This window comes from Ursus arctos, unplaced genomic scaffold (assembly GCF_023065955.2).
Source record: "Ursus arctos isolate Adak ecotype North America unplaced genomic scaffold, UrsArc2.0 scaffold_24, whole genome shotgun sequence".
Taxonomy (NCBI): domain Eukaryota; kingdom Metazoa; phylum Chordata; class Mammalia; order Carnivora; family Ursidae; genus Ursus; species Ursus arctos.
The window spans coordinates 39,414,696-39,434,219 of record NW_026622919.1 but is presented as its reverse complement, the minus strand read 5'-3'; the positions used below and the strand labels follow the sequence as shown (position 1 = coordinate 39,434,219).

Genomic DNA, 19,524 nt, shown 5'->3' with positions numbered 1-19,524 from the left:
AAAAGCTAATATCTTTAAAGTCTTTCCTTGTTCCTTTTTTCTTTTACAGAAGAGACCAAGCAAGTTTTGAGACTCAGTTTGACAGAGTTCTCATTACCCAAGTTTTACCTGCTGTTTGGCATTAGCAAAGTCAAGTCAGCTGCCGTCATTGCCTTCCGCTCCAGTTACCGGGACAGGTCATTCTCTCCCGGCTCCTATGAAAGGGAGACTTTTGCTTTGACATCCCTGGAAACAGTCACAGAAGCTTTGTTGGAGATCATGGAGGTACATTAGGCAAAATGATAAGAAACTGAGATCTTTTTTTTTCATCCACTAGTACTGTAAAGAAGAAATAATAGTTTATTCTGCTGTTTTATGCTTAATGCTTAAATAAAAACACTCCCATGGACCGTGTTTATTGGTAATATATATGTCATTTATTTAACGACATTATAATACACGTTATTTAAATGTTTCTAAAAACATTTATGTACATAACTATATTTAAGAGTATCCTTTTTTTAAGGCATGTATGAGAGATATTCCAACATGCAAGTGGCTGGACCAGTGGACAGAACTGGCTCAAAGGTAGGTCCCAAATAAATTTAAGCTGTAAAAGTATGTGTATTGTTGAAAAGATAAATACGACCACATAATCAGTATTTTAATTAATTATTTAGTATATATAAACACAAAGGTTTTTCATTAACTCTTTGGATTTTTTAATTGCAGATTTGCATTCCAATATAATCCGTCCTTGCAACCAAGAGCTCTTGTTGTCTTCGGCTGTATTAGCAAACGAGTGTCTCATGGGCAGATAAAGCAGATTATCCGTATTCTTAGCAAGGTACGTTTCCCTCCCTCCTTCCCTCCCAAATATTTGTGGTTCTCAAGTTGTAAAGCATACGTTGCGTTTTTCTAAGGGACATTTAAATTTGAATTTAATAAAATGTCTTGTATGTTCCTTGTTAAACCTTTAAACAACAGATTGAATTATTTTCTTTATTGTAATTTTTGAAGTGAAGAAACCTCTAAAGAAGATATCTTAAAATATGTTTTGTCTGTTTTGCTAAGAAGGTACTCTTAGTATTTTATCAGTTTTTAAAGCATTTAACTATATGGTAAAACTGGCCTTATATAAAATTATGTAATTAATATAATAATGCATAATGTACTGTATTAAAATGTAATATAGAAATATTTAAAAATGAAAACCCAACTGACCTGTTTCCCAAGAACACCATAATATTGGAAATGATTCTAGCACTTACTAAATAAGGAATTGTTCCTGAACTGATTGTGAGATTCATTTTGGGAGTTAATGTTTTATTTCAATGAAAGTAAAATAAAAAACTCTGTTTCCCTAAAAGGCACTTGAGAGTTGCTTGAAAGGACCTGATACTTACAACAGTCAAGTTCTGATAGAAGCTACAGTAATAGCACTAACCAAGTTACAGCCACTTCTTAATAAGGTAATTACTATACAGAAACTGAGTGCATTCGTTGTGGGTATCAGTGTTAAATGTTATTTTGTTTCAAGAGTTCAGAAAGTAAGCTGGACTAAGAAGAATTTATAAAGAAAAAGCTGTAAAGTAGAACTTCCTTGTCTTTAAATTTAGTTGTTTGAAGAATTTACATTAGAGGAAGCGTAAGTGTGGAGAGTATGTTCTCAAGAGCTTGTGAGTTTTTGTCTCATCAGTGCTGAAGGAAAAATAGTATACAGTCTTAATTCTTTAATCCGGTAAGTATTCACTGAGTCCCCGCTACGTGCCAAGTACCATTTTAGGTTCCGGAGATGTAGTATCTGAACAAAAGTAATAAAACTCCCTTCCCTCATGGGAGCAGCTTGTGTTCTTGGGGTGAGATTGGGCGTTGGGAAGTGAATAGGTAACGAGCAAAGTAAGTAAATGCATAGTATTCTAGTTCATGATCATTACTGTGGGGAAATAAATGCAGAGCCGGGGGAGGTGTATCTGCTCTTCCAGAGACTTGGGGCACTAAATGAAGATGATCTTTAAAAGGAACAACATGATGCGGCCGCTGTTCTGGGATGGTCTGAACTCATCGCAGCTTTGTGACCTGCAGCAGGTCATTTAACATGTCGGACACCGTCTTTCCACATTTCCATAAAATGAGTAGACCAGACTGGATGGTGGCAGAGTATTATTTTCCAACTCTGAAGTCGTAGAATTATGTGAATTGAATACAAAGATATGCAGGATTTGAGGGAGATTACAGAGAAATAAATACCTGTATGCTCCTCGTATTGAGTTCTGCGTTCTACAGACATGTCTTCTAATCCAGAATTGCACAAAATGGTTCTCTCATCGTCATCTTAGAAGTTAAAATGAGGCTCAGAAGGGCTAAGTGACTTGCCCAAGGTCACATACCTGATAAGACAGAGCCGTGATTCTCTTCCAAGGCTGTCTGACCATGAATTCTGTGTATTTTCCCACATACCACACTGCTAAATAAGCTCCCAAAATACATATCTTTAATTGAGAACAGCAAGAGATACTATATTGGTTAAGGGTGACAAGAAAGTTAAAAGGGTAGAGTCTAAAGTTAAAGAGATAGGTGGGATTTCGTGTAGAGAAAGGGAGAAATCCTTGCACAGCAAACGTACAGCAGGGGGATCGTACAGGAATGTGGGGCAATGAAGGGGTGGTGGGTGGACCATTCTAGTAGTATGGAGAAACTTTGCAGGAGAATAGTGAGACAGGAGATTGTAAAGATTGGATAGAACTAATCTAACATTCAAGATTCTTCAGAAAGGAGTTTGGAAATGTACCTATGTGTTTTCAAGCAGATGAGTAGTATGACAAAGGAAGACTTAGAAGGGTCCTTCTGTCAGTAGTGTGCACAGCAGATTAGAGTAGGGGGAGACCGGAGGCAGAAAGAATCCACATTTAAAAATAAGGAAGGTTGGCGTACAGTAGTATCATTAGCAATAAGCAAATACAAAAGAGACTGCTTTGGAAGAATTAACAAGACTTGGTGACTGGGGTTTGGAATCAAAGAACAGGGAGAAATCAAAGGAGATGTTAAGCTAAGGTTCTCAGCCTGGCTAACAGTGTCTTTAGTTACACACATGGAACAGATGAAGAACTTACCCATGTATTTACTTTCTCCAAAAGAGAAAGCGTGCATAAGTTGGGGGATAATGTGCTTTGTTTTATACTGTGATGTGTTTCAAACGAGACTGTTTGTAGTTCGTCTCACTAACCTGGAATGCGTGGCCTTTGCCAGGACTCCCCTCTGCACAAAGCCCTCTTCTGGGTCGCTGTGGCTGTGCTTCAGCTCGACGAGGTCAACCTGTACTCAGCAGGCACCGCACTTCTGGAACAGAACCTGCACACCTTAGACAGCCTGCGGATATTCAACGACAAGGTCAGCGAGCTTTCCGTTGGCATTCCCAAAGTCTGCACACGTAGAATTCCTCCCTCTCGTATTGTTGTTGGCCTTTTAAAATCAGAAGAGGTCCATAACTTCAATATGCACTTCTGTAATGCGACTTATTGCGAGGACAGTTCCTTAACAGCTCATGAAAAACTATTTAAACTTTTCTATGTAAAAATAGCAGGAAACAGTACTTGCCCAATACTGGGGAACAGAACAGGGATGAAAAATATTGAGTAGTAATAGTAGCTACTGTGCTAGGCCCTGTGCTGCGCTGTGCCGGACTAGGCACTGTACAGTCGTTATCTGTGACTTCATAACCCAAAGGTAAAGGTTAGCATTCTCTACCCTCCATGTCACGTATGAAGAAAGAATCTAAAAATAAGCTTATTTTTATTGAATAATGGAACTGAATGAAAAAATAAGAGAGTCTAAAGGGAACTTTTGGGTACTTAATCGTACTAGGTTTTGGTTTTGCCTAAGCCCACTTTGAAACACACCCTTAGCACCCTTCTTAACATTTATCAACCTTGACTGAGGTTGGATTTTGGTTTATAGAGTATAGAGAAGGGGACATAACAGTATCAAGTGATGTTCTTTTTGTTTTTGGAGAAAAATGGGAAGAGAGGAATTTTTTTTTAAGATAGATAGGTGTTTATAACAAGAGATTTACTTGAAGTGAGCTTGATCAAAGCTGTGGGTAGAAAAAAACCAGTCTGCCAAATGTGGTGTAGCCTTGAAATAGCTACCTTGAAGTTTATCCGTCGGGGGCCTCCAGTTTACAAAATAGAGAAGAACAAAGAAGTTAAATAACTGTCCATATTTGTACATCTGATTTGGGACTTGAGCCCCTCTTTCCTAATCTCTGTTGCTTTTCTCTGGGGTTGTCTTGGGCCAGTGGTGGTCAGAGAGATAGCTAGATTTTGGCTATTTGTATGGATATAAAAATATTTGTAAATGAAATGTTTGTCCAGAAGTGTCTGCCTTGGTATTTTCACTGCCAGAACAGCCTCATAGCAGGAACTAATACTGCCTTCAGTGCCCCCAGGATACTAGGATTCAGAGTTAAGAAAGCCTATTAAAAGTCTCCAGCACGTAAGTTGAATAAGGTCTGAGGATCTGATGTCTAACGTGGTCACTGTGGTGGGTAACATTGTAGCGTAGAATTGAAATTTGCTAAGAGAGTAGAACTTTTAAGTTCTATATTTAATGACGTAATGTTCTCAGGAAAAGCAGGGGTGGGGGTGGCTGAAAATATGTGAGGTGATGGATGCATTCATTACCTGGTGGGTATGTGTATACTTTCACAGCGTGTGTATATATCAACTCATCATGTTGTACACTTTGAATGTCTTAGGATTTTGTCAGTTATTATACCTCATTAAAGCTGGAAAAAATAAATTGTACATATAGCAGGTTTATAGGTAATCATACTTTATATAGAATTCTGCAATTTGCATTTTTATTTAACAATCGAAGTGAACATGTTTCTGAGCATATATACTCATACATATACATATGTACACACATACACACGTGTGCGTGGGCACGTAATTCTTTCTCATGGCTGCAGAGTATTTTACATTATGCACAAGCGACAATTTTTCAACCATTTGCCCATTAATGAACAATTGATTTGTTCCTGTCTTTTCTTCTTTTCTGTTTTAAACAGTGCTGTTCTAAACATCTCTCTACGTTTATTTTTAAATGCTCATGTTTTTCTTTCTTTGAGATAGAAATCTAGATAACCTGAGCTCAGGCTATAAGCACCTTCAGTTGTTTGCTTTTAAAAATCTCTGTTCATGAGGGAATCACTGGGCTTTTAAAAAAAAAAAAAAAAAAGCAAATTCCTAGGCTTTACCCAGTGACCTTAAAGGAGGTATTCCTCTTCAGTGACTTGAAAGCAGGTATTCCTAGAGCCACCCTTTAGGAAACACTGTTAAAATCTTAATTATGCTAGGCAAGTTGCGTGGCATTTTTAAGTTTCGATTTCCTTGTTTTCCCACACTAGAATGTAAAATCCACCAGGGTGAATAGTTTTTAAAAGACTGTTTAGTTCACTGATTTATGTGCAGAGCCTGGAACCATGCCTGGCACATCAAAAACATATAATAAGTACTTGATAAGTAAAAGAATGACTAAATCTGTAAAATGGAGCTAATATTGACTACAGAGGATTGCTTTAAGGTTTCAATACAATAATGCTTCTAACATTATTGTATACTGCAGGCACTCTGTAAATATGAGCTCTCCTTGTTTTCTTGAATTTTCAGTCATAGTATACAAAATGCCCCCTAACAATTCAATGGATGGTCTTATTTAAAACAACAATAATTATAATTTTTAAGAAGTCACCAGGATATAAATTGATAGTCATTTATTTTATAGCATAAATCAAAGCTATTTCATCTTCTATCATCTTATTATTTATATATGCTTGATTGTCTCACACTAATTTATTTATAGTATCTTAAATATTCTATAGTTTTCTGTAGTCATCTGCAAATAATTTCTCTCCATTTGCAAGGGTTACTTAACTTGTCGTAATTATGAACACAATCAGAAACCAGTAAGTGCTCCTTTAAGGTAAGTTCCTGTGTGAACCCCATCAACCGTATTCTGATTATCTTTAATAGAGTCCAGAGGAGGTATTTATGGCAATCCGGAATCCTCTGGAATGGCACTGCAAGCAAATGGATCATTTTGTTGGACTCAATTTCAACTCTAACTTTAACTTCGCACTGGTTGGACACCTCTTAAAAGGTAGAGGCCTTGTGTCAGAGTATTTTTATGAAATGATATCAGGACCCAGAAGTAACTAAAATAATTTGTTATTTGAAATATGTTGAAATAATTTGGCTCATATGTCTTACTTTTTTTTTTTTTTTTTTTTTTTTTTTTTAAGATTATTTGAGAGAGAGTGAGCTCGAGGGGAGAGGGTGGATGGGGAGGGGCAGAGAGAGAGGGAATCTCAGACTCCCTGATGAGCATGGAGCCCGATGCAGGGCTCAATCCCACAACCCTGAGATCATGACCTGAGTTGAAACCAAGAGTCAGACTCTCAACCAACTCAGCCACACAGGTGCCCCTCATATGTCGTACTTTAAATGCAGATATATCTGTCTTATTGAGCTATGTTTTATTCAGTATGTATTTTAATAGAGCCTAATTGGTGCATCAAATATCATATTTCCTTTAAAATGCAAAAGAGTTAATTCTTAATAATCCTAGGGGCGCCTGGGTGGCTCAGTCGTTAAGCGTCTGCCTTCAGCTCAGGTCATGATCCCAGCGTTCTGGGTTCAAGCCCCGCATCAGGCTCCCTGCTTAGCAGGTAGCCTGCTTCTCCCTCTCCCGCTCCCCCTGCTTGTGTTCCCTCTCTCGCTGCCTCTCTCTCTGTCAAATAAATAAATAAAATCTTTAAAAAATAATAATCCTAAATACTGAACTTTCTTTTTTTTTTTTTTTTTAAAGTTCACATATTTTCGGATTCCACATTGCAACTAACCTTTTTTTTTTTTTTTAAAGATTTTATTTATTTATTCAACAGAGATAGAGACAGCCAGCGAGAGAGGGAACACAAGCAGGGGGAGTGGGAGAGGAAGACGCAGGCTCATAGCGGAGGAGCCTGATGTGGGGCTCGATCCCATAACGCCGGGATCACGCCCTGAGCCGAAGGCAGACGCTTAACCGCTGTGCCACCCAGGCGCCCCTAAATACTGAACTTTCTAATAGCTATGTTATTAGTTAACCCTAAGTATCTTTCTGATTATTTAAAATAAGACTGCAAATCAATAAGTGATGTTACTTGAGTAACTTATGTTGAGTATGATATCTTAGAGATTTGATCACAAGTTGTATTGTTACATACCGTAGCACCTCACCTTTCTCGTACCCCACCCTCACCCCTCCAAATTTCCGAATTGCTGATAGCAGTGGTCTCCTAGTCCTCAGAGCCAGCTTGTTCACTGCCTCGCCTGGCTTTACTCCCCACTGCTGACTGCGCTGTATGTTAGCTTTGGTTTACTAACATGGAACAGTCATGGCCAGAGATTACGGTTCACAGGAACAGCACATAGTGGTAAGTCAGAGAGGCAAAGGCAGTGTAAAGTAAGGCTTGGGATGAGCAGCTGCCATGAACCAGTGGTCTTGAGCAGCAAGGGCTTTGGCCACAATTAGAGACTCAAGCTCTTGCTTGAGTCTGCAGTTGTGTAAATCAGTGTAAATGATTCTCAGGCTCGAGGAATCATAGTGGTTCCCCCAGTTTTTACCTGACAGATGTACATACACCCACTACTATGAATTTAAACATTTGATTTCTTTACCTTATGAAATTTCTGCAAAAATATTAATAGTTTTAATCTCTAAAGTGAGTAGGGATTGCTCAAAAGATACTACACTTAACTAGAGGATACCAAAAAGAAGGATTGCATAAGGCTGATAAAGTGTTTGCTGATTTTGTATTTCTAAGAGTACCAAATATTTTCAGTGTACAAATCCCATACTTGAAAGTGGAGTATCACTGGGGCGCCAGGGTGCCTCGGTCCTCTAGGCGTCTGCCTTCAGCTCAGGTCATGACCCCGGAGTCCTGGGATCGAGCCCCGCATCGGGCTCTCTGCTCAACAAGAGTCTGCTTCGCCCTCTCCCTCTGCCCCTACTCCCGACTTGTGCTCTAGCTGGCTCGCTCTCTTATTCTCAAAGAATAAATTTTTTAAAAATCTTTAAAATGGAGTAGCACTAATGATTAAAGCCTGTCCAAAGATCAAGCTTACTCTCTGATCAAACCTATTCTTTTGGTTCTGAGAGTATATACATCCTACAGCATTAGGTTTTTTCCCTTAATTAAAAAAAAGAAAGAATTTTTAAGCAATAAAACCCTATTTTCAAAAGATATCTTAAGGTGACCTCAAATATCTAGATTTTTTTTTTTAATCCCCGCACTACTTTTTAGGGAATGGAATATCGGAAACCGCATCCATCTTTCCTTATTTTCCTCCCTGAGAGTTCCAGAGAATGGTATCCTCTCGTACACATGTTTGGTACTTAATCTTTTATATAGTTAACTATTCACATACGTATATTTTACCTTCCAAATGGCTGTTCTCAGAAGGCAGGAGTTATCCCTGTGTTTCCTTCCCTTGCAGAGTTGCTAGTCAGTAAGAACTCTAAATACTTGTTGAAAGAATGGATTAACTTCTTGTTTGTTTTTATTTTTTGTAGGGTACAGACATCCTTCACCTGCCATTGTTGCAAGAACAGTCAGAATTTTGCATACACTACTAACTCTGGTTAACAAACATAGAAACTGTGACAAATTTGAGGTGAACACACAGAGCGTGGCTTACTTAGCAGGTAAAGACACAAAATAGACAAAATTACTCTTACCGCATCTCTCTCTAAGGACTGCCAGAATGACACAGACACCTGTCGGTCCCTCAGCTGGCTTCTTGGCAGGGTATAGAGCTCACAGTCTGGGCCTGTGGTGGTGGTTACAATTTTGAAAGTTTTGCAAAAACATTTTTCCTTATAAAAGAATTTGCATTAGAGTCTGAATGTGTTCCCTTTGTCATCTTTCTCCCTTTGGCACTGCATGGTTCCCTGTTGTCCGTCATAAAATCCAAAAGCCTCAGCCTAGCATCCTGGGCCCTTCAGCAGCTCTCTTGGTTCTGCTGTCTTTCCATGAATTTCATAAGCCCCATTTTTTATTACCTCTCAAGCTCATCTACTTGCCATGTCCTGGAATTACCTTTCTGCCTCTTTCATATACGTTCCTGATGCCGTTTGCTTTAGCTAGAATGTCTGCCCGTCCCCACCATCCCATTAAACCTTCCAGTTTGCTCGTACTTGGTTTGTGTTTCTTCACTCAGCCACATTTAGCACATATGTATAATACGGTTCTTGAATGTAGCTGTTCAGTGGAAAGTGCTGATTCCCAGTTTAGCAGACTAGTTTGTGGCAACTTTTTTACAAGTTGGGCAGATCATCTAACGTCTCAGAGTATTTTTCCTAATCTAAAAAATGGACCTTGTAGTTCCTGTCCTGCCGACTTTCTGTGTTTGTTGAGATCAAATGTACATTAAAGCACTTGAGAAATACAAGGTTCCTTTTAAATCTCCATATATTTCATGTTTACATAGTCTTCCGAAACACACCAGAAACCCTTTAAGGTAAGAAAGTCTGTCCTAAGTGGTCGATACCCTTCACACTCTCTAGGGCTCTTTATCTGCATGTCTAATAGCTATCATCCTCTCCAGGAGGTTGGAAGGAATGTATCCTGTTTTAAAACACTTGGAATTTGTTAAATTTTCTAACCTTCATTCTTTTTCCTTTTAGCCTTACTCACAGTGTCTGAGGAGGTCCGAAGTCGCTGTAGCCTAAAACATAGAAAGTCTCTTCTTCTTACTGATATTTCAATGGAAAATGTTCCTATGGATACATATCCCATCCATCATGGCGACCCTAGCTATAGGTCAGTGACCTTCTTCTCCTGTGACTACATAATTATAATCAGGTTTCAGTTTTCCGTGTTAGCAGAGGCAAGCAGCAAGAGTAATCCAGAAGGTAGTATATAGGGGAAAAGATAATCTAGGAAGAGTATATAAATCAAAACCCTTTTTATAAATGTACAGTGTTCTATGTGGATTAGTAGTAGGACAGTTCGTGTAAGCTAATTGTCCTGTTAACATTAGTTTGCCTCTTTTAAGCACAAACCAGTTGAGTAATGAAAAGAGGTGATCTTGAAATCACTGGGTTGCAAGAAAGGGCCTAGGAAAAACTCCCGTGGAATATGAACAACCTCACATGCTTAATGATGGAAAGCTAAGCTGTACAGATCTGTGCCAAGGTACATGCCACCACATCTGTTGCATTTACTCTTACCACGGTAAAGTTATTTAAGAGTTTTCTAGAATACAGATTTAGGTAAGATAGTCACATTATGTCCACTGCTGTATGTGGTCTTGGGTAGCATATTTTTCACTACAACGTGGAGAAATTACATGAAAATGGCATTATTTTGGAGACTTTCTATATTTTCAGTTAAACAAAAGTAAGTTTTAGGTACAGTGTTGAACATAGGGAAATAATCTTGGATCCGTAAGGCTCATCTCATTCGATTTATCAACATCCCGCTTTTTGATTAAAAAGCCCTCCACAACTTTCCACTAAGATTTTAACAAAGTTTGCAAAATGCCCTTTTCAGGTATACTTGGTTTTCAGTAGTCTTATTCTTCGACCATTCCTTTGATTATATTTCTTTGAGTTATGCCCTTCTTGTTACAAAAAGGAGAAAATGAGTTTGCTTGTGTTCCTTGTCAAAGTATAGTTGATTTTCTTGGTTTTTAAACCAAGAATATAGTTGCTTGTTTAGACTTGATTTCCCAGCTTAATAATCAATGCAGTACAATTCTGCCGTGCCTTGGTGAGCGCCTACTGTGTACAAGACATCGTGGCAAGAAAGTAGGTGCTAAGGATAAAAATGCTAGAAGAGCATAATCCTAATTTTTAAGAAAATTTCCCAAATAAATGAAAGAAAGAAAGAAGGAAGGAAGATATTTCTTAGGCATACACTAAGAGTTTGTATCCTAGAGCCCTTTAAAGTGCAGTTTTAAAATTAAGTGATTGCTGTCATTGGGAAATAGGACAGCCAGTTAAGAGGGGCAAACAGTGGTTGTCTTTGTCACCATGTCACTTAATTATTCTCAATTGTTTAAATCTCTCAGGACACTAAAGGAGAACCAGCCGTGGTCATCTCCCAAAGGTTCTGAAGGGTACCTTGCAGCCACCTATCCAACCGTGGGCCAGACCAGTCCCCGAGCCAGGAAATCCATGAGTTTGGACATGGGGCAGCCTTCTCAGGCCAATACGAAGAAGTTGCTGGGTTAGTTTATCTAAATGATATAGAGTTTTTTGTACTTATTTTTTTAATGGTCAGATACTTTCAGTCTTGGAAAATTATTTGAAGCTGTTCAAAATTATCAAAATTTCCCATTTTGATATAGCAAAGCTTTTGATGCCACTTATAAGAGAGTTTGATAGGTCAGTTAAGCCATATCAGTTAAGACAGGGGAATGAGAATGGGATCTTGAAACGGTTTTTTTCTGATTCTTAGACTAAATACTGTGGCTGTCCTTGTTTTGTTTTGCCTTGGCCTAGCAGCAGGGAAATGGGAATAGAGAGACGTTAGCTACTGATGAGAAAGGAGGCATCTTGCTGCACTCAGATGCAGGGCTTTACCCTATATTTTCTCAAAAGTACCATCTGAGAGCAGACTACATCAATAGGCTATGAAGCTGTAATAATACTTTTTGCCATCCTTTTCTTTTAAAGGACAATAATTTTGATTAGTGTATTTTTTTATTTCCATAAGAAGATATGATTCTTGAAAGTTAAGATTGCTCAGTTACTTCAGCATTTGTCAATAAGAAATACACCTAAAATTCTGTGAGACCCTTTCCCTTTACAAGAACTGGAAGCACATGACCAAAGAGCTCACCGATCCCGCCTCACCACAGAGGAAGTGCAGAGGTGCTCTTGAGCAACTTTGGCTAAAGTTCTCATGGTTGCTCGAGTACTTCAGGATCCGTATGTCAGTGAGCAACACTGTGAATGGCTCAGTGGATTTCGGTTATCCATACGAGCATATTTTTACATATCTGTTAGGTATTGGGGAAATGTTTCTGTTCATAAAGCAGTGAACAATGAAGTGTGAAATAAATAACCTGCCAGTAAGCCATGAAAGAAACTGAAACCATGAATGTTAATCACTGTTACTAGTCACACAGGGTCGTTACCTTTAGTTTGAGTTTCTTTCTGTTTATGCTTTGTCACAAAATAGTCTTCCAGGAGTTTCCTGCTTACTTTGTGTTTCGTAGTTCTGGATTTTCATGCTAAGGGAGTTGTAAATGAAAAACGGACTTTAGAGAAAACGTTCTGTTGAATTCGTTCAGCCCATGTGCTAGATGAAAAAGTTATGGTCTCTTTCCTGAAGAGCTTGTAGTTCGGTGGCTAAGACTTAGAATCACCTAATTGCAACAGCATCCAAAATGCCATTAAAGTAGCATGTCTTGCAGAGGGGAAACTCAGGATCTGGGGAAATCAGGAAAAGCTGCAGAGAGGCGGTAACATTTGAACTGGGTCTTGAACATGTAATACATGCTTGCCTGACAGACACGGGATAAGGAAGGTGGGCACGAATAAAGAAAAGTCAGGCAAAGAACCTGTAGGTAGCTAGGCGAGCAGAGGATTGGAAGCAGACCACGGGAGACTTTGTATGCCGCATTCAGAAACTTAGCCACGTACCCAGCAGGGGTCGTTAAGTAGGGAAGGAACATTACCAAATTTTGTTCTTAGGCAAGTTTTCCTGGCTCCAGCATGGAGAAATAGGAAGAGATGTTTGGCAAGGGGACCGTGTAAGAGATAGAGCATCCAAACAGGAGATGGTGTGGACCTCCACTAGGGCAGGAGCAAAGGGAGAATGGAGAAGAGGAATCAGGTTTGGGGCGATGTGTGAAGTAGAGCAGATGAGACTTAGTGCAAGTCCCAATAATCCATTTTCGGCACTTTAAATAGAGAAAGGGATTTCACGTGGAGTGATACATGCTAGAGAGACTCAAAGCCAAGTGGAGGTGCTACTGTACTACTTGCCGTTTTTGAAGCATCTCCCAGTAGATCTATTACTTAGTACTTTCAAGCATGCAAATATTGTTTTCAGAGATTAAAGAATTAAAATCAAACCGTGATCTTGCCTACGTTTGGAAAGTTTTCTTATGTTAATGACTAATTCTTGCCCTGAGCAGAATTTCTTAAATTGAAAAAAAGCTGTTCAGGCATAGCTGATCTTTGCTGCTGAACAGTGCGCACCCCTGTATTCATCATCAACAAATATCGTACTTGATGGCGGAGCTTGGTTTACCTGCCGTGTAGTGAATGTGATCTCAGTCTAATTGGGACCAGTAAGGTACATCCTGTCCTCAGATGCAAAGCCATGGGGCCAAAATTCCTTGACAAGATGGAGAACAAAGGAGAGAAACTCTGCCCCAGGGAGATATTTGAGCTTTCTTTGGGTCCTTAAGTGAAAACTTAAACACTTGATGTCCAGACATTTTCTTTTTAGTATAATCCTATTCACAGACACTGTGGTTAATGAACTGCCATATTCTGTAACTTTTGTTTATAGGAACAAGGAAAAGTTTTGATCACTTGATATCAGACACAAAGGCTCCTAAAAGGCAAGAAATGGAATCAGGGATCACAACACCCCCCAAAATGAGGAGAGTAGCAGAAACTGATTATGAAATGGGTGAGAAACAGAGTTAATAATTGATCTAGATCATTGAAAATAAGGTGGGAGAGCCATATTTGCTTTCCAGCCATTTCTTAGAATCTTTAGGATGAAATGTAGACGCATTTGCGCTGTTTCAGAAGATAAGCTGTGCAGTCCTTAAAATGAAAGTTATCCTGAAACCTGTATAAAAAGTAATCATATATGTGATATACAGCATTGTAAACAGCCGGCTAGAACTTTGTATAGGTGACTGTTAATTCTGTATGATGTTTGTGTTGCTGTTTTAAGTGCCTACTAGAAAGCTATGGAATTTTAGAAGTAACATTAAAATACGTTAGGTGAAGTGGTGTCTAGTGTGTATGTTCGGTTACTACAGCTGATCGTCTTAATCCGTATCTTACTGCAGAAACTCAGAGGATTGCCTCGTCACAACAGCACCCACATTTACGCAAAGTTTCAGTGTCCGAATCAAATGTTCTCTTGGATGAAGAAGTACTTACTGATCCGAAGATCCAAGCACTTCTTCTTACTGTTCTGGTAAGGTTTTTGCCTTTTGGTGGTGGTGTGGGGGAGGGGGGCTGCCCTCAAGTTTTTATTCCAGTCTACTCTTAGGAGGCCCTTAAATATTAAAAACATGAAACGAAGGTCGTCTTCTGCTTCTCATCAGAACATAGAACAACTCAGCCACAAGATAAAATGTATTCTGTTGACTTTTTTGCCCTTCGGCAGGCGACGCTGGTAAAATACACCACAGATGAGTTTGATCAGCGAATTCTTTATGAATACTTAGCAGAAGCCAGTGTTGTTTTCCCCAAGGTTTTTCCTGTCGTGTAAGTATCTCCTGTTTGTGTTTAACTTCTGTATCTGTCTTGAAGTCGTATGTTTTATAAAAGCTTAGGAAAAATATCATCCAGTAATGTTCACTGGTTGTGGAGAGGGGAATGAGACAGTATGAGACAGGTTCCAACTTAGAGACAGTGGGTTTAGTGGGGCCTAGACCAGTTTTGGCCTGTTAGGGAAAAAACATCTTTATATTTTGTTGATTTTCTTTTCTTTTCTTTTCTTTTTTCTTTCTTTCTTTCCTTTTTTTTTTTTTTTTTTAGATTTTTATTTATTTATTTGAGAGAGGGGGAGAGAGCACCAGCAGGGGGAGGGGGAGGGGCAGAGGGAGAAGCTGGCTCCCCGCTGAGCAGGAAGCCCCTTGCAGGGCTCGATCCCAGGACCCTGGGTTCATGACCTGAGCTGAAGACAGTCACTTAGCCACCTGAGCCACCCAGGTGCCTCCTCTTGCTGATTTTCTTAAGTGCTTCATGGTGATGAGCATTGTTCATTTCCTTACTTAGGAGCAAACCATTAGACACTGTATGTACCTGTTTTGGTTTCTTTTTTGGTAGAGCTTTTGTATTTATCCACAGCTGAGCGAAAACAAAAAAATCTTCTATATCAGAGATGAATTTTATTCTCTCTTAAGAGCTAAGATCATATTAGCCTCAAATTATTGAAATCTCAGTAACCCAAAGAAACCTGAGAAATCCTATTCCTGATCTGGGCCTTCTATGTGGTATCATTATTTCCTTATTTTTGTTTAATCTCATTTTAGAATTCTGGAATTTTATATAGTTGGCTCTGGGTTATTTCTATTAATGCAGCACGGCCAGGTTAGACATAGTTAATTTCCTCTTAATTTTAAATTAGATCAAATATTCCACCCCTCCACACCAATTTTGCTTTCCTTAATCGATCTGATTCAGCACTTATTAAGCATTGATTGATATTAATTTTAGTTTTAACTCCCTGGGTACATACCAACAGTCAGCAGAAAAAAATGGTCCTAAAACATACCAAGTGACAGAAGCCAACCTTATCTTGAGCAAAGAGTCACCATATATAATAAAAATGGGTATGTGACAGTACTAGTTGGTTGTTTTTACCATATTTTTCTTGATGATTAAAAATAACAAAAAAGGGGGTACCTAGGTGGCTCAGTCTATTAAGTGCTAAACTCTTGATTTCAGCTCAGGGTCATGAGACCAAGCCCTGTGTCATTCAGGCTCTGTGCTTGTCCCTCTCTCTCTGCTCCTCCCCCGCTCTCTCGCCCGCTCGCTCTCAAATAAATAAATAAATATTTTTTAAAAATAAGAATTAAAGAATAAGAACAACAAAAAAAGGACAGACCAAAAAAATAAATTCATACGTTTATTTATACAAAATTTGAAAAAGCACCAGAAAGTAAAAAACATTCCTGTCCCTTCATTTTTATCACATTGTTCTGGGGAATATGTGACATTTTCCGGTGTATATTTTCCATTTAATTTTCCTTTAAAATGTTCTTGTGTTTACTGTTTGTTTGTTTGTTTGTTTGTTTTTGTTTAGGCACAATTTATTGGACTCAAAGATCAGCACCCTGTTGTCGTTGTGCCAAGATCCACATTTGTTAAATCCAGTTCACGGAATCGTGCAGAGTGTGGTGTACCATGAAGAGTCCCCACCGCAGTACCAAACAGCTTACCTACAAAGTAAATCAGGGTCTCGGGAGGGGGCTGCTTGATGAACTTGCTAGTGTGTCACTGTTACAGAATGCACCCACCAAAGGATTTTTTGTAAGGGATGGGCTTGTTCATACTTCTCTCTCCATGTGCCATTTTTTACTCTTTTCATTATATGTTCAGTTAGTAACGGGTTTACAACTTCTTCAGATTAAAATATGGTTTTATACTGAGTATGTTTTAAGTGAGTTTTAGTCTACTCTGACATTCATTCTGAAAAAATGTTTTCAATGTGTGTGTAAGTCTTAAATGTCATCAGCCATATAACTTATTTAATTTCTGTTAAGATTAAAAGAGTGTTGTGCTTATTGTAAGAATAACATTTGATTTGTTGCAGGTTTTGGTTTTAATGGCTTGTGGCGGTTTGCAGGACCCTTTTCAAAGGTAAGAAAATCTGTTTTTCTCTATTGACAAAATGGAAGTTTTTATTCATATTAGTGTGCGTGCTTTAAGAACACGCAGTATGCTGAAAACCAGAATGATGATTCACGATAAACACATAATGTTATTTTTACAAAATGTTTTCCACCACAAGATTCTTTCTAAGAGGCAGCACCTTTAATAGGTTCATATATCAGTTTTTACAAAAAACAACTCCGTTCAGCTTATGCTTGACTCTTCAGAAGGGTGTGATAAAGCTCTGTAAAGTTTTTTGCTCTCAGTCACTTGTGTGTTCGAGGGTCATAATGCATACACTTAAGTATCCTGTAATTAGGAAGGAGCAGGGCCCATGGTTACAATCTACCTCATGACCCAAAACTAATGTAATGTTATATGTCACATCTCAGTTTTTTAAAGAAACTACATAATGAAAAAAAATTTCCTCATGAAAACATTTTTCCTTCCAGCCTATTGGATTAGATTCGGTTTTATCCAGAATATATCCTTATTTGTTCCTGTGCATTTTTTTCTTTGATTGGCATTAGCTGATACAGTGCTACATAAATGTGTTTTTAATTATTCTCTCTATATATGGTCCCTCCAGATGGATTGAGATTCCTTGAAGGCAGGACTTCTGTTTCTTCCCCACCCAGTTCCCAGTGCAGTGTTCTAGATACAGGGGTGCTAATCCAAGGTGAATTAATCTAAATCTTATTCTAGTTTTAAGAGTTAGGTATTTCGTTTTTTATTTTGTTCAGTTATCACCGAATATCTCTTGGTATACAAAGGCTGTCATTTAAGAAATGGGCCTGAATTCCTAGAAATGACGTATATCTTGCAGGAAGGTGAGTAGTTTGATTGCCAGTGACCCTCTGCCCCCGCAGTGGTCGGTTGAGTCTCTAAATGGTAGCCGGCATGATGATCCTCTGCTCATTTTCTCCGTTTTGGAAAATCGACTAGATGTCATTGCTGATGGTTTTATTGTCTCAGGATTAATTCAGCCTTTGCCTCTGCGTGGCTTTTAGTAATTGCAGGTTCATCTGGAAGCTGTAGGTGTAAGCTGAAGAGTTCCTGGTTCTAAGTCCCATGGTAGTCTAGAAATACTACGCCACCCCCTTTTTTAATGCTCTCTAGTACAAAAGAAGAAAAATAATGCATTAAGCCCAAAACAAAAATTGAGTTAATCTTTTTTGGCTTCAAAGGGGATTTACAGAAAAAAAGAATGGAGCTAAAATAATTTCCTATTTTCCATTACAGCAAACACAAATCCCAGACTATGCTGAGCTTATTGTTAAGTTTCTTGATGCCTTGATTGACACGTATTTGCCTGGAATTGATGAAGAAACCAGTGAGGAGTCCCTCCTGACACCCACTTCTCCTTATCCTCCTGCAGTGCAGAGCCAGCTTAGTATTACTGCTAACCTTAACCTTTCTAATTCCATGACCTCACTTGCAACTTCCCAGCATTCCCCAGGTTAGTAAATGTCATCTTTATATAAATTTGAGCAATAATATTCATATACCAACATCAGGAATTCCCTTGTTATCAGGTTATAGTAGATTTTGCTCCTTTTTATCATGAGGTTCATCTTACATTTCTTCTTTACCTTATAGCTGACTTGAATTTTGTTATTCTATAAAGCTTTCTACCTTCAAACAGTTACTCATAAGATAGTGAAATGTTTAGAGTGTTCACGTAGTGTTCTAAGGTTGATAAGTATTTAGAGCTTGGGCAGGAAGAGCAGTGTCTAAGGTACCTTTCCCTGTAGGTGAAGAGAATTAGAATTCCCTGACTAGATAGACTAGCCTTGCCCTAAGGGCTTCTATGTCTCTGATACAGCATACTGTATCCAGAAGGTACACAAAGTACGGTAGTGCCCCATGTCCCTCTTGCCAGCAACAATTCAACCATCCAGAGACCAACCTGAGAATCTAGGAAAATCAACAGCCAGAGAAACGTCATCTCAAGAAAATAACATCTTAAAGCACATAAGCATATGCCACAGAGTCAGTCTTAGCTCCACATGGGAGAAGTATGCCAGCGCCACATGGAGCTGAGAGGTGGATACACTGAGAACTAATAGCGAATAGCCTGAGCAGGCCTGAGATGCACAAGATGGCAGAAATGGCAAACCTGGAGACTTCTGGGCTCATTCAGTGTCACAGTGAATGGTTTCCTACAACTCTGGTCAACCCTAGAGGTGTGTTACTCATTGAAGAACTGACGCCATTTTGTGTGATGATGACAGCGGGTAGTGAGGGAAAGCTTTCATGTGGTCATGTTTTCCATTCAGAATGATACCCTTCTAAAATGGTGAAAATTTAAAAAATTTTAAAAAGGTTTTGTGTTTAAAGTTCCATTATCTGAAAATTTTACTTATGAAGCACCGACATATAATTACTGTACATCATTCCTTTTTAGGTGTTAGCATGGATTTTTTTTTTAAAAGCCTGATGATGTATTACAACTGTTTTGTGGTGTTCAAGACACGTGAATAGAATCCCTGTTTTATAATCCCAGTTTTGCTTGAATATTTAAACATACTTAGTTTTGAAGGCCTGAAGAACTTGGCAAATATAATATCCAATTCATATTACAAACCATTGTATTAAATTAACTATATTCATCTATTAAGCTTTGGTCATCAGAGGAAACAAATTGTTTGGTTCAGCATTTATTTATCAATCCTCTTACCACACCTAGTCAGATTCTTTTTTTCCTCCAAGAAATAAGAGAAATCTGGCCAATGTCTCTTCCACATAGAACCATGTCCGTTTGCCTCTGTCACTTCTTCCCTAGGACAGTGTTTCTCCAACTATGACCCCAGACCAGCATCGGCATCATTTGGGAGCTCACTCGAATGCACATACTAGAGCCCCACCCCAGACCTCTTGCATAAGAAACTCCAAGAGTGGGGCCAGCCAGCAGTCTGTTTT

General features: G+C 38.7%; 1 protein-coding gene across 6 annotated transcripts in view; it reads left to right on the top strand.

The window, feature by feature from the left end:
- NF1 (neurofibromin 1) overlaps positions 1-19,524 on the top strand; it is a 258,716-nt gene that overhangs the window by 225,572 nt on the left and 13,620 nt on the right. For 3 of the 6 annotated variants that reach the window (XM_026517664.4, XM_026517666.4, XM_026517665.4), the window contains 15 exons: positions 50-264; positions 506-567; positions 712-826; positions 1,350-1,451; positions 3,229-3,369; positions 6,015-6,141; positions 8,596-8,727; positions 9,709-9,844; positions 11,097-11,254; positions 13,553-13,675; positions 14,067-14,197; positions 14,390-14,490; positions 16,034-16,176; positions 16,544-16,590; positions 17,845-18,061. In XM_026517664.4, the coding sequence (XP_026373449.1) occupies positions 50-264; positions 506-567; positions 712-826; positions 1,350-1,451; positions 3,229-3,369; positions 6,015-6,141; positions 8,596-8,727; positions 9,709-9,844; positions 11,097-11,254; positions 13,553-13,675; positions 14,067-14,197; positions 14,390-14,490; positions 16,034-16,176; positions 16,544-16,590; positions 17,845-18,061 (1,950 nt within the window). The remainder of the gene's footprint in view (positions 1-49; positions 265-505; positions 568-711; positions 827-1,349; positions 1,452-3,228; positions 3,370-6,014; positions 6,142-8,595; positions 8,728-9,708; positions 9,845-11,096; positions 11,255-13,552; positions 13,676-14,066; positions 14,198-14,389; positions 14,491-16,033; positions 16,177-16,543; positions 16,591-17,844; positions 18,062-19,524) is intronic. The other 3 variants (XM_026517668.4, XM_026517669.4, XM_048223273.2) reach the window with 3 other exon arrangements.